Source organism: Sipha flava, unplaced genomic scaffold, assembly GCF_003268045.1.
Source record: "Sipha flava isolate LNK unplaced genomic scaffold, YSA_version1 86_pilon_pilon, whole genome shotgun sequence".
NCBI lineage: Eukaryota > Metazoa > Arthropoda > Insecta > Hemiptera > Aphididae > Sipha > Sipha flava.
The window spans coordinates 834,643-850,570 of NW_020273628.1; the positions used below are offsets into that span (position 1 = coordinate 834,643).

Consider the following 15,928-nt stretch of genomic DNA (forward strand, 5'->3'; position numbering starts at 1 on the left):
ATACCAAACGCATATTGCGATATCGATGAAAAACTTTTATCCACGGTTTCTTACTTTTATTGATCCTGCCGCTAGTATCTGGTTTACCTGCAAGATCTTCTGGATGATTTCATAAATACTGTTTTTTCCCTCGCTCGTCGTACAAGACGTATAACAATTATAGTTCCGACACGTTTTTACGTTATACTTACCAAAAAAATATTTTTACGTATTCTTACGCACTCCATCTACAAGTATTTCCCAGTCATTTCCCGGTAAACCTCAAAAATGGTATGTAAGCATATATGTGAGCTATTCATTTTCGACCAACCGGATTTTGATTTTTTTTTTTTTCAACACAAATCGTAATATTATTCGATTTACCCGGAAGGGCTCAACGATTTTCTGTCGATGGATTTCATGGTATGGTTTTCTAAAAGTATACCGCTTAGATACGTCAAAAAGTAAACCAGCCAGTAAATAGCACGCGGTACGTATATATATATAGATAATGGAATGGGTGTTATTGTTGTCTACCGCGTACGAGGACCGTACATCAGATTAACCGTTCAGGTTATTTCACGTTGTTGTCTGCGTCAGCAGTTTCTAGGGCAACGTAAAGTGTTTCCATGGTCACAGCCATAATACTTACACGTATGAAATATAAGTGGACGAAATTGTTGTGTTAATGCAAGTACCGAGAGGAAAATGCATCAAACTTAACAAATATTGGTTGCGGTGTTATTGAAATTTTAATTAAAATATAATTATAAGACAGCCATCGTTTTCGTATAAATCTACAACAAATTATGTACGCGTATAGGCGTATTGCGTTGTAAATCCGTAGACAAAATGGTTCTTAAACTAGCTGCATCAAGTTGGTATTGTTAATAGCTAACTCAATTCCGCTTCAATCCGGTCTTCATGAAGAGAATCAGTGGCGTGTTTAGTAATTAGGAGAGCATATGATTTAGACAGTATTTCATTTACCTGAAGAGGACTTCACTTCTTTATCACCCATTACCACAATTCTTAAAAATGTTATGATTAATATTATTAATACAAACACAAATCGGTTAAATTGATTTTTCCAAAAAATAATAACGACTCATATAGCATAATATGGGACATAGAAAATCTGTAACTAAATCTTTTATATTATAAAACATATTTTTTAATTTTACTTTTACTGTAATACGAAATCTAACTTCCTATTTTTTAGACATTGCTTATCGATGATCTTGTAATTTACTAAACTGATGAGTTTTGAATAACATGAAACATGATAATAAAATCAAAAAATATAGTATATACAATGTATATGTATATTATACATATACTAAATAACAAATTCACATATCTATAAATATAGTGTAATTAAATTTAAATTAATATTAGAGAACGATAAGATATTAACTTCCGTCATATATCAAGAAAACTATCGTTCCGGATTTACTGTAGATACTGGTAATGTGCAGAATATGTTAAGTATTTACTTTCTATCACAAGTATCTAAAGCGTGAAATCCGAAGAAGAGAATTATATTGCCCGTAATTTATTAAATTTTTCCATATGTTCAATTTAACAATGCATTGCTTTCTGTGTTTGTACATTAAATAAGGTGAATACAATTCAAATAATTTTCGAACTACTCTTTTTTTAGTTTTTTAACAATATTGACTGTCGTTTTAATAATAAAAATAAAATTACAGTTAAATCCTAAATAAATAAAAGTGAGGTATATCATTTTATTTTATTCTCAAAAAGTTGCATCATTTATTACCGTCAAATATTGTTTTATGGTTAATAAATCGTTCTGTCAGTTGTATTGTATAAAAATCAATGTGTGATGAAAATACTGCGACACAATAGTAATGTTAAATAGAACAATTCTGAATATTTGGATTGGCTCTTTGGATTTGTATAGAATTACGTAGCATTCGCGTTCACTATTGAAGAATGTTAAAAACAACGAGCGTTCAGACATTGAATTCTTATTAATGTATTTTCTCTATTAGGTTATCCTGGTAAAGATCATATTACTCGTTATAAAAAAAGAAAGAAAAAAGTTCATAGTAAGATCTGTCTCTATATCTTCTCCACTCCCCCCCCCCCCCCCCCCCCCCCCCCCCCCCCGGAAGTACGCTACTGAAAAAAAACAGAGGATGATCACGTTTTAAAGTGAATATTTTACTTAAGTCTTGAAATAAATCTTCCCCTTGATAACAATTATGTCTTTTTTGGTATAATCCCTTGCTCCGAAAATTAAGTTTACACTAAGAAATGTTGGTGTTTTTTTTTTTTTTATAACAATAGTAAGAATTGTTTAACACAGACGCTTGATAATCCAAAAACCTGTTTTAATTGAAATGTGATTTTTTTAGCTTAGTAGTATGCTGTTTTTTCTTTGACGGTTATTATCGTATTTTTTATTCGACCACCTGTGTCTAAGTTCAACCACAGTCAATGCGGTCATTATTAAATATATAATATATTATGGTAATCATATACTGTCTGTAGCGGTATATACGACCAGTCAATGACAGGGGTGTAATAATTGAATTGAAAATACCCGTCTAGTTTGATAAAATTACGATCGCATTCATTTGGTCGAATATTCACGGTCGTTCGGAGGAAAGTCGGAGAGTTCGGTCGAAACAGAACGACGGCGTCGTGCCCGCGGTCAGAATATATTACGTTATATCAGTGCATACGATAAAGTCGTCTCTCTACTTCCCCAACCGTTTGCCCGAACGTTTCCCAACCGACTCGTGTATTTCAAGAAAACCCTTCATGAAGCCTATACCTAGTAAACGTAGACTATAGTTTGTTTTATGTATATTTACCAAGTATCGTCTATCCGTTGCGAAAATGTTCTTCCAGTCTTGCCGTTATAGGTTCAATCGCACATTACTGAAAAATCCATAACGCATCACGCGCGTTATAACTGCCGTTTTCCACGTTGAGAAATTTCCACCGTGATAAATATATTTTCGTGACGGATAGACGTAATATTTCGTTCGGCAGATTTTGACACGAGGCTCTAACGAACGAGTTTTACACATTTTTATCGCAGTCAAACACACGTGTACCGTTACATACAACATTATGCGTAGCAAAAGATAGGTAATATGTACCATCTGATTTAAGCGGCGATTCGGTTAGACATCTTATAAATACTTTATACATCTTCCCAGCAGGAAGTCCGGGCCGGAGACGCGTAGTGCAAAGTAGTTCCGTATGCCGAGAGATGATATGTAGAGACGCGCAAAAAACTAGCCGTCAAATTCGCGCAACGGTGATCAAGGTCGAAAAATTATTATTTAAACACTTGTCATCGAAGAATACGTTAATTGTGATAAACGGGTTTAGACCAAGTGAGTTACAATATCAGATATTCGTTCCACATCTCAGATAAGTGCAAACTTTGTTTTGTTCATATCTGTTTCCATTTAAAACGCTCGCATTGTCGACGATATCGGTCGATATGTAATATCCTAAGGATTATCGTGAGTTTTTTCGAATTTACCGAGTTGAAAAAATTGTTAATAAAACTTTTATCGGCGGAACAGCGTTAACACGTGTAGGCTGACTTTACGAATATTCTTAAACAAAATTTATAGAACTCTATCGAAATTGAATTATAAATAATATATGCGAACAAAACGTTTCTCGATATCGAATTTATGGTTAAATTCATTTTTAACTCGATATTCAAACATTTAACCTTCCGAATCAGATAATTTTCAGCATCGGGTAGTGTAATGATATAGCCGACATGTATTTTTGAAAAACATAACCAAGCGTTCTGTACTGGGATCCGTTGATGGAAATACTGGCTCGTACACAAGCGTATAAGCTTGCAATAGTTTTAACAAGTTTGCAACCACCTGCAGTGTTCTATCGATTTGTCACGACTACGCCCGAAGGGAAAAAAAAGCAAAAACTCGACCGAATCGCCTCGCCGTATACCGCACGACCGCGAGCACTAACCGTCTAAAAAGTTTGGAGGCCGTGTACAACAAATACGCGTGTAATCGAGGGAGGATTCGAGGCACTATGAACTATGCGGTCGCATAGGGTGACACATTTTAAAGGGTGGAAAAATATGATTGAAAATTGATTTTTTTTTTTAATATAATGAACTTTCTATATATTTTAAACGGCGTATGAGTTTTCGTATTCGTTTATTTTTAGCAAAGTAATATTAATTTATTTCCCAGGAACTCGTTGATAATCAGGACGATGACAACTTTATTATAGCTTATCTCATTGTTTATAAAACATAGAAACTACGATTCTATACATATATGTTATACACTGAGGTCTAGGTAGTCTACACTAACTAGGAATCGTGTATGAATAAAATCAATGTCCCCCCCCCCCCCTCGCGTCTGGACTCTGCAGGAAAACCGTATAGTTTATTTAATAAGTAAATTAATTTATCAATTGTAACCAAACTATTTTGAATTTCGCTTATACAGACAGACCGTAAACGAATCGTTGATGTATACAAAACGAAATCGATCAATTATTGTTCAATCTCCATCAATAATTATTATTACAAAATAGTTATATTTTCTTTCTTTCTACATATTTTAAAAATTGTATCGTTGAGTCCTATTATAGGCTGGGGTCATGGGACCATTTGTTTGACATAATCAAAATACCACCTGATTATCGCAGCAATCAGTCTAGAAAAATGTTCGCTTTATAAAAACTATTAGATATAGCGTTACCTGGGTACAGGTTCACCTTCAATTTAATCATTCGTTAGTTGAATAAAGAGTGGCGCTTCACGGTATTATTATTGTTAGTAATATTACGATTATTCGACAAGTAAATTCTAGATTATATCCGTTTATAATTTTATCGAGTTAGTCCATGGTTGTCCGTCCACCGATAAGTATAAGTCCGCGTAAATTATCTAAATCGGTAACAGTGTTGTTTACACGTAAATTCAAGAACATTTTATCAAGTAAAAGTTACTTTTTAAAGCGGCAAATTTAATTTTGCATAGAAGCGGAAAATCGTCGAATCCGCCCATGCGCGTAATAATATATTGTAGTGTGACGATCGTGAAATTATTTTCAAAGTATCGGCACGCACGTGCATTCTTGAAATTCGGCTCGGTGACTATCCTTGATCAACGTTTCGAGCTTGCCACCGGTAACGTTTTCGGTTCGTACATACGTTGCATGACGGTGTTTGTGCGCATCGAACGGACTTGTGTCACCCTCGTCCGGGTTCGGCTTAATTTATTTTATCGCGGCAGCGCGTTCCGTCGGATGTAAAAAAAAAAAAAAAGTCTTAAACCCACACGCGCGCAGTTACGACTCGTCCGACATCCGAATAATGTTGTACGCGCGTGGCGATTCCACAGATTTTCGACGTTATCGTGTTTTACGACGGTACTTTGTGTTGCGCGTAATAATAGTAATGTACGCGCGTCGCGGTATTAACCGTGATACACCGTTTCGGGGATCTGACTTTTACGATCGTGCGGTCTCCGTCTGAATCACGGACGTGTATCGATACGCCGGCCGATCGAAACCCATCCGATTCCAGAACACGCGCACGTTTTTTACCGCGTTGTTTTCGCGCGCAGCAGCGCGTGACTTTCTCGGCCGGTACCGGTTTTGCATTTTCCCCGCCGCGACGACCACGCGCACTACGGTCGTCGGCCGCACGTGGACGCGACGTCTCGCCCGAACGGTTTCGTCCGATTATTTCGTCGATTTATTATTACGTCGGCGACGTATCAATCCAAATATTATTGCGGTCGTAAAGCCCGAAGATAGTGCACGAGTCTTGGCCAATCCCGAGACCACCGCAGTGCGTGTTACGTCCGATCGCCCGTATAAAGTTATGGTTTTCACTGTATCCTTGTCTCCCGCCACACTCCCTTTCCGCTGTTTATCCTTCTTATGCTACTCGGTGTATTATTTTTTATTACGTTTGAAATGTACACCGAAACCAAGGAGACCAGAAGAAGGGAATTACACGCGAACGCGCGCACACACATATATAACGCGGGGCACTGCGTACGGCGACGAGCGAATGGAAGGGAATTAAAGAGAAGGAAACGACCGAAAACGGAATAAACCATTAACGCGCTGGCCGACGAGGTCGGAAGTCCGTTGCATGCGATTTTTATTGGTTACCGCTGCGTACGCGGCAGGGAATCTCGCGCGCGGGGTCTTGAGACGTCACACGCGGCAGCAGATAACGACTTGAGGTTTATATTGGCTTTCGTTTGGCCGCCGTTAACGGTTCTCGATATCTATATATGTTTCATATATCTCGTACACGCTCGTGTGTATGAATGCGCGTGCACGTCCGCGCAATACCATAACCCGGCGAAAGTATCCCGGGGACGGAAATAAAGAGCGTATAAATCGAGAACGGCCTTGAAAGTGATCTTCTCGCAGTTCACCGATATTTTTTGTTCGCTACGTCCATCGTCTCGGTACCGGTATACGTTTTCATTTGACGTTTCTCTCACTTTTCTTCTATTTTCCGTTTTCCGATTATTCTCCGCTCCGTCCCGTCGTCTCGTCGCGCGTGCGATCGGTCGGTCTGCGGTGCTCGGTAGCAACGGCTTGATTCGCCCCGAGCTCGAACACTCGGTAAACGTAAACGCGACGTGCAGACGTACCAATCCGGTGGAACGACGGAACGAGTCGGTCGGTAGGTACACACAACCAACGTTTTGTCGATGAACACACCGAGAACGCTTTTCATTATTTAGAATTGGTAACAATACACACACGCACGCACGCACGCACGCACGCACGCACACGCAAACATATATCTATGTGCTCCGTTGGTGTGAACAAGCACCGGCAACGGGTATCGTCGCATCGACCACACGAGTAAACAGGAAACGGCGCCGACGACTTTGTTCACGTTTACGGACGAATCGCAGTAGTTTTCTTTTTCGCTCTTTCGTACGCGCGCACACGCTCGTTTTACACATTTACACCTCCGATATTCTTATGCTGACGAATGTAAAGGATAGAGAGGTTCTACCTCCAACCCCCTTTCCGCCGTCCGACGGGGTGCGTTCTCTCTCCCCCGTCTACACGACTGTAAACTTTTAACACGGTTCGTTTAAGCCGGCTGCGGCACTCAATCAAGACCACTTTTATTCCTGTGGGTACTGGTGTGCGCGCGTGCCTGCGCGTGTGTATGCGTGACGGTAACGAGCCCACTTGTCACACGAGATTTCTTTTTCACTCGCCACAGCCCGCCGTCAAAACGGTTTTCGCTCGAATCGATGACTGAATATACGTACGCACGTGTATACGATTCGTCGTGTTTAAAGGTCGCCGTGTGACGTTTTAAAACGAAAACCGTGTACAAGCGGTAGAAAGGATGGGGGGGGGGAGAAAAAAAAAAGGCCGGAGACATATAATATCCGACGACGACGCGCGTACACTGGTCGCCACCACCGCCGTTTGTCGTTTTTCTCGTGTCCTACGCGCGATTCGGAAAACGGTATTATTGTTTTCGGTGGTCGTCCGGATTTCGTTTTTCGCGACCAATCGGAACGCTGCTCCGGACCGGGACGTGATTACCATTCCCCGTTCGGTTGATGAAATAAGTTTGGCGGTATTATAATGTTTTATAGAGATTTTTTTTTACTTCGCGGAACCATCCCGTTTCGGTGGAAACGAAAATTCTCGACGGGACGCCGACCAAGCAACACATAAAAGAAATATTCCGGAACAAGACGTTCTTAGAAAAAAGGAAAACGGATTTTCCTCTTAGGCCGATAAAGTACACTTATAATATAATACGTACGGGCGTACGTATACAAATACAGTCGGTTTTTATTATTATTTCGCGTTATTTGTTATTTTGTATTATTTTTCGTTCCGCGAATTGTGAGACCGTTTTTATGTATGACCAAACAATCGCCGTTGCGTTTATACATAGTAGAAGTAACAATGGTAGAGACGTTAATGTTCAGTTGAGTGGAAAACCGAATTCCCTTTATGTGAACGATGTTATCGCGTAGACATTTAATTGGACGGAATAGAATTAATATTCTTGGATCAGAGTTGAGTTTGAAATTTAATTTGCCCCGATGTTAACAATGTTATTCTTAACGTACCAGCGGCGTGTTGTTAGAAGTAAATACGCATAAACAATACAATCTGTGGGAATTTTATCAACTGAAATTCGTATAATCGTACTGCGCACGGAGTACGCAACAACGATTAAACAAAACGACTTCGTTTTCCGCGGTCCTCTAGGGTGTATGTACCATCGGGATTCTTATGTTTACAACCGACCGTCATCTCTCCCGTACGCAGTTGGAACGCAGTTTGTTCCGTTCGCGAAACGAACTCTATTTCGGTGTGCTTCTTCGGAATCGTATTGGTCAACGCGTTCGTTTGCCATAGCTCCGCTGCAGCTAAAACGGTCGTGTAAAAACGGTAACCGTTCAATGCCATAGGAATACGATGGTCGCGTCTTTCTGATGGTTTTCCGATTACAAGACATTCGGAAAAAACCTCGAAACGCGTGTGGGAAACGTATACGCGCGAAGACAGGACAAGTACAGATCGACTATGCTCGACGTTGCGAGGAAAAGTAAAAACTTTCGATACATTCGTCTGATATTACATAACCGTTTCGTAATAATAATCGTTGTAATGTATCGCGCACGCGATACGGTTGTATTTCAACGGCGAAGCGAAAACGTTTGCGGGGAAGAGTCGTTTTTGGACGGGGAATGCGTGCGAGCGTGTGTGACAAACGACCAACCGACCGCAGTGCCCGGGAGGAGGCATTTTAATTTTGACGCGGAAAAAGCACGTACCCTGGTGGCACGTCGGTCCAAGGAAAAGGCACACCGTCTGCAATCGGTGGAGGCAGCGGCGACAAGCTTCTTCCCCTCTAACCTCTTGGCGATATTTTAACGTTTCGCATTTGTCTTGCACGCGTTAGATGTGACGGCAGTGGCAGCCCGACGAAATTGGTTTTTCTCCGGTTCCCGATCGCTTTTCAAGCGCGTACGTTTAGAATAAATATAGTATTCAGCCATATGATTCACATGTATTCTATACACACACACACACACACACACACACACACACAACTATACATATATGTATGTTTGTATATGTGTGTGTTGGTATTCATGTACACGCGTATGTTTTTATAGATCAATGTTTCGAAACGTTTTTTTTTATTCTACGTCCACTACGTGGTTTTTCAACAACAATCAAACTCAAAATATAATATCGATACATTTTTTTCTATTTTTTTTTTTCTGGTCATATACTGGACACGTGAAACCGCAATATTTACTATACATTTTAAATATCACTATTCCAGACTGTTGGAAATCTGAACGTCGGAAAACGCTTCAGGTATAGAGCGCGGTGTGTGTTGTTTACATCCTCCGCGAAAACTTCTCGAGCAATAACGAAAGCGCATATGAAAGCTCATTAGCGGAGTGCAAGAATGGAGTAGTTCAGTTCGGTATCGTGAGGATAACAGGTGACACGTGCAAGACTACCATCTCATTCGATGACATTGATAGCCTCGGCGGAAAACTTAAGCGGATAACGTTTTAACGCATCTTGACCAGACGAACGATATTGTAGTATAATGTAAAGGCACGGGGTTAGGATGATCGTTTTTTCCTGTTCTTCCATAAAACCGCTTGTGTGCTTGCGCTCGACGAGTGTTTATAGCCACGGCCCGCAGAAATAATTTTCGTTGTGCAACAGCGGTAAAACGATAGCTGCGCCATAATCAATGGATCTTAGAGGGGTGTTCGAAGCCGTACCGCTTCCGGAGTTTTCAGTCACGAACACACATTTTCCCTGACAATTTTTCCTGCAAGAGCCGTCCAATTGTTGCCGCCAAAACACGTCGTATGACGAGACACGTTCTTATCGTATCGTGTGTAGTTATACACCGATATTATAACGGTACATCCGTCCATGGGCTTTGTCCCCGGAGATTCGCGCTTGCACTCTTTTATTGCTATTACCATTCGTAATGCGCTCACACCACCGCCACCGCAGCTTGTTAGCTTCAGGGTTCGCGTTTGACGTGCGTCCACGTTTCACGAGGGTGTGTAACGTATTAAACCATCTACCGCACCCCCCGATCAGGGACTGTAAAGGGTCACTGCCACAGGTTGCCACTGAATCAACACGCGAATTCGTCACGTCCGTCCTTTTGGTTCTACTCACCCGTCGGCTGCGAGTAAAAAAAAATATATAGATATATATTTATAAATACGGTTTTAAGTCACCGTGGTTATTTTTTTTTCTTCCAACAGGCAATTTTATCGTTGCACATTTATCTATATATATAATATGTACGAGTGGTTCTATGCGAGTGACCCTTCATACGCTTGTTAAATATTTCGCAAAACGATATGGAAGTCGACACGGCGTGCGCGACCGGAGCGTGACCGTATTACTGTATACGCGATCGTCATTTACGCAGCCACCGTCAACGTCATGTCCCTGCAATTTCTAACGAACGCGTGTCATCGTATACACCATTGTGCGTATGTAAGTCATCGTGAATGTAGGAATTTCATAAATTCACTTAATGACTATGCCAGGGACGGTGAACATAAAAATAATGTCGTGTTTGAAACTTAAATTTTATCCAAACCGGCGTGCCAGAACGAAATCATTGAAAAAAATACACACATCAAAATCGGCTATTTAATGTTGCAATTAAGCTTCATATTATTTACTACGATATATAAAAATTAAAAGCATTATTCGAAAAATTATACCAAATTATTTTAAACTACTGTTTATTTTTGGATAGTATCAGTTATGAAAAATATTTTTAATTAAATATTAATTAAAAATATTTCAAACTATGACATTTGCGGCAAACCTTTGCGTATTTTCACAACCGACTGATTTGAAATTAAATTACTGTCAGTTATCGATGTTTCTTAATCAGTTTTTAATCGACTTTTAGTTTTGAATATAAACTGAAATATGAAATGTATTTTGTAACTCACTTTCAGTAGAGTTTTATTGTCATGTGTTTGCGTACAATATCATTGTGAATCAAATTATAATATAGGATATTTTAAAAATAACGCAGGATTTAAATCTGCTATAAATTAAATATATTTCTTTAAAAAAAAAAAAAAAAAACATTTTAAATGTATCATTCTCTTTGGGAGAACTTAAGGTTTAACAGTAAAAAAAATATCGGGTATATGATTATGGTCACGCAACGAGATTAGTCTGTCCGGGAACTTCTCACGCAGCAGAGGGATTGTTTCTCCTGAAGTGTAACAATCTGCGCCATCCTGTTGTAATCATAAAAGAATACCTAATGAGCTCAGTAATTTTCTTTGTCCTTATTTGGATCAAATAAATATTAAAAATATTTGGTTTCAACTTGTCAAACTTCAAGAGAAAAAATCACTCGGCTGCGTGAAAAGTTTCTAGTCAGACTAATCTCGTTGCATAGAGATCAAAGCTACCCACTTCGATCTTACGATTTGACGCCGTGTAATTTTTTTATTTTGGGGATACACTTAGTCAAGAGTTTACCAGAACGAAGTTCGAAATGTCTTGAAATTTAAGCAAGAAATTCGTCGTGTTCTCAACGAACTTAATGGAGCAATGTGTGATCGAGTGATGCCAAATTTTATAGAAAGAATAATCGCCTGTAGGGTTAGTAGAGAGGGTAATGTGCCTGATATTGTTTTTTACTGTTAAACCTTAACTTTTTCCTAAGAGAATGATATATTTGTTACGTTTTTTTATAAGAAATAAATTTAATTTATAGCAGATTTAAATCCTGCGTTCTTTTTGAGAAACCTATAGAACGAAACATTAAATATTGGGAGATAAAAAAAAAGGTTTTTAAAACATTATCAAATCATTAAATACTGTTTCGCATCAAACATAATATAATATATTTTATGATATTCACTTAATAACCTTTTAATTTAATTTAGGAAAATAAATAACATTTTCACCAACTGGACTGTAAATTGTATTCATTGCATTCAATAATTGTAAATGTTTATGTTTTCTGACTGAACTATCAATTTTCAACTACTGATATAATTATTAATTCTCAACGTTGGCGGTAAAATCAGCATTTGTCTTACGGAAATCAGTAAACTCATAATAGAACGGCCGATTGTTGTATTTGACAATCGACGGTACTATTCATTACAATTAAGCGTCTGTTGCGACCGATCGACATTTATTTTATTATATATAAATATTATAAATCAATTTTGTAATTTTTTTTTATTAGACCTTGAAAGGTTCGTTTAGATTACAAACTATGGTTGGTTGATTCTCCTGTATGTACAATTATGTTATGGTTAAAACTCGTCCGTTCCAAGGTCAAATATGTTTACTATCCTTGCCACGTATATACAGTGTTCCAATTATTAAAGCATTTCAAACTTTCGTACAATAGTCCGTGCATAATAATTCCGAACACACGTTCGTCGTTACAACTTTTTCGGCGGAAATATTTTAATAAACCGAAGTCGGAAAAATATAATTAAAAAAATTTAAAAAAAAATATTGAAACTTTTTACATTTTCTTTTTGCAGATTATTTGAAGTATTGCTACGAGCTGGAACAAAAACAGAATTTGTTCAAGGAAAGGAGCAAAGAAGAAACAGAAGCCGCCCACGATTTGCTTGAACTTTCCAGGTATTTCACGGTGCACGCGCACACATTAATAACAATTATTGATTCTTCTCCGGCGCAAATCTACTTTGTCGGCCAAGACTGTGTTCGTTTCCACTCGTAGACATCTAAAGGAAAAGAAACGATTTGATGATTTTCTCGAAACCAATTAAAAGCTATTTATTAGTCTGCTGACCGTCCATTGTTCGAACTTGCGAAACGTAATCGATAAACCGTATTGTAATCACGTTTTACAACGGCGTTAAAAGCGTAGCCCATTCGTTATGCGACAGATGTCTGTTAGTAGAAAATCTTAACATTGTTGTATCTTGTGCTTGTTACACCCAATTCGTGAAATTGCCGATTTAATTAATCAACTACGCCGTTTTTGAAACACGTGAATTTGGCAGTACGATCCACCCGATTTCATGAAATAGAAAAAATATAACCACCGTCTCTATGGATTGGCCAGAATTTTTTTCAAGCATTTCGTCCAATCTGCGGTTTTATATCCTTGCAGTTGCCGAATACGTGAATACTCATACGATGTCGTTAGTTGAAATTGGCCATTTTATGAATTCGACATAATACATACAACGAGTATACGTCCTCTCTTCCGTAATAATATTTCCAACTATCTGTTTTGCAACACGGTTATGTCCATTAAATATTTTATCCTGCAAAAAAAGCAATATGACTGCGTTCTAAAAACAAGCGTAATTTCGTCCGATTGACTTTTCTACTAGTAAAAACACAAATTGATATAACTATATGAAATTTAAATATTGTCACTGTAAAAATTTTCAAATAACCCAATAAAATGGCATAAAATATTGTTCTATTACAATGCAATTTTCTTGTATTTAATTATATTCTAATTTTGTCAAACTTTGCATTATTTGAATTTGTTTTCTTAATATTTTCGGTATTTGTTTTATTTTATTGAGTTTCACTGAAGATATATAATAAATTATCGAAAGTTTCATAATAAAATATATAACATTTTCTATTAAGCATGAAAAGGAATCACAGATTAAATTTTCTGGTAAAAAACCGAGGTTGAAAAAATATTTTATACAAGACTTATTGACATTGAATGGTATTGTTTTAATAAATTACTTTGATAGCTTTGGATTTTTCTAAACTCACTAAGTTGACCTATATTAAACTTAAAGGACATAATTTTGATATTTGGAAAAAACATATACAATTTGTCATATTGAAAAAAAATATTTATTAAAAATAAATAAAAAATAAAATATTAACTATGAAAGAGTAATATGTCATATGTTACTATTTTTAAACAGTATTCGAAAATCAATAAAAGAACAAAACCTATATTTTCTTATTTTCTTTAGCGCAATCGCCTTATATTTTATAAAGTTTAAAAGGTAAATCGGGTACATTCATACTATTTTTTAAAGCTTAATTATATTGCATTTTTTTTTTTGTAAAAAGGAAAAACAGATACGATTGTGTTACCATCGTGTGACGGTCGATCTTGTACCGCTGTAATCGCTACGAACAATCCAAAATACTATATGTACCATCATTTAGTGTTCAATTGGGATGTGATATTTGTCATAATTTTTATCAAAACCCAACTTAATAATCAATTAAGAGTAAAAATAAGCTATATTTTTCCTGCATACCTAATTAATAGATTACCGATGTAAGAAGCAATACACGCTCACAATGATATTACATTTATACGAAAATTAAAGTTGTTCGATTTCTGATAATCGGGTCACTTTACGAAATACGAAAATGCACCGAGTTACCGAAGACTTTGAAACTTTTGAAATTATTATTGTATGAGTAGCGGGAATATCAAGAAAATGGCGTCTCTTGTTCAAAATCAAAATAACTGAGTTAAAAACTTTTACTTTGATACATTTTTCTGTATCTTCGAATTTGTGACAATAAAACTATACCAGTCTGGTTTTATTTCGACCAAACTTACTACATTGTTGTAACTTCTAAACTTTAACGATGACAGATGTGTTTTTTTTTTTTTTTTTATAATCGCTTTGAAAAATGAAGAATAATGGAATACAAAGATTGTCCGTTGTATAGACCTAATTAAACGTATTAAAAACACCTCATCATTGTTCAGATAATATTCTTAAACGAGTCCGGGATGAATTTCTTATTATATGTTATACGTTTAATTTTTATTTAAATTGTTTGGATATGGTCCGCGGATAAAAACGAAAAAGAAACGAAAGCTGCTCCGGCCTTAAGTCCTTGTCATCGTAATATCGTACCGGCATTAAATTGATGTACAAACTGTGTGTACACAATATGTTTATATTGTTTTTGTAAACGGAATTCCTCGAAGAAACATTTCGGCGCGTAACGGTGTTACTATTTTAGATACGGCAGCGGGGTAACTGTGCCACAAATATCCCCGAAACCGGACGACGAACGAAAACGAAAATGCGAAAAAACGTTTATCGATAACAATCGTCGCGTGTACTGTATAACCATACGGGAAATAACTTCTAACAGTAAACGTATACGAACTAAAGTAGTGGAGAGTTTTTTTTTTAAATAATAAAAAAAATTTGATTCCTATACAAACAGCATGCGCACATAACACATAAATTAGGGTAGTCGATTTTTTTTATGCGATTTCGTTTCTTATTCAAATATTACTTTTAAGTCACATTCCATAAATCAGTATCGACCTACTGTGAAAATAATGCATAGAACATGTAAATAATATTGATTGAGTAGTCTTTGCCTCGAATTCTTCAAAAGTTCTCGGATAATGATCAGTTTTGCAGTAATCATGATGTGGTACGATTACATCATTTTAACTCAACAATTTGGATTTTGTTATTACACGGGATTGCGTCAAGGTCGTTTTAATATTTTATCTTTACTATAAAAATTTTAATGCATCGCAGTAATGTCAACTGTAATGGCGCTCACGGTTTATTATTACAGTTATTGCATTTAATCTGTATTATTACCATATTTAAGTGTTTAATTTTCTACTTAGTTACATAATCTAAGTTTGTAGTTATTAGATACGTCGTAATTAAAGTTTCCACAAAACCTCGAGTGTGAGTTGCAACATGGAAAATTGTAAACTGAGAGCATTAGTTTGATGGACAGATCGCTGTAAAACGTGTTTGCGTACGTCGTAAACCGTGTCGATATTTCGATTTTTAAGATCACGGACTTTCGATTGTCAATAAAATTTCAAAAGCAGATCGTTTAAGACGTAAAAATGAATTATATAGTGCACTGGTATAACAATATTTTATGTTTTATATATT

General features: G+C 37.0%; 1 protein-coding gene across 1 annotated transcript in view; it reads left to right on the forward strand.

Moving 5' to 3' along the window:
• LOC112693392 (transcriptional repressor scratch 2-like) overlaps window positions 1–15,928 on the forward strand; it is a 46,133-nt gene that overhangs the window by 14,943 nt on the left and 15,262 nt on the right. The window contains exon 2 of the mRNA XM_025568433.1: window positions 12,563–12,665. Within this exon, the coding sequence (XP_025424218.1) occupies window positions 12,563–12,665 (103 nt within the window). The remainder of the gene's footprint in view (window positions 1–12,562; window positions 12,666–15,928) is intronic.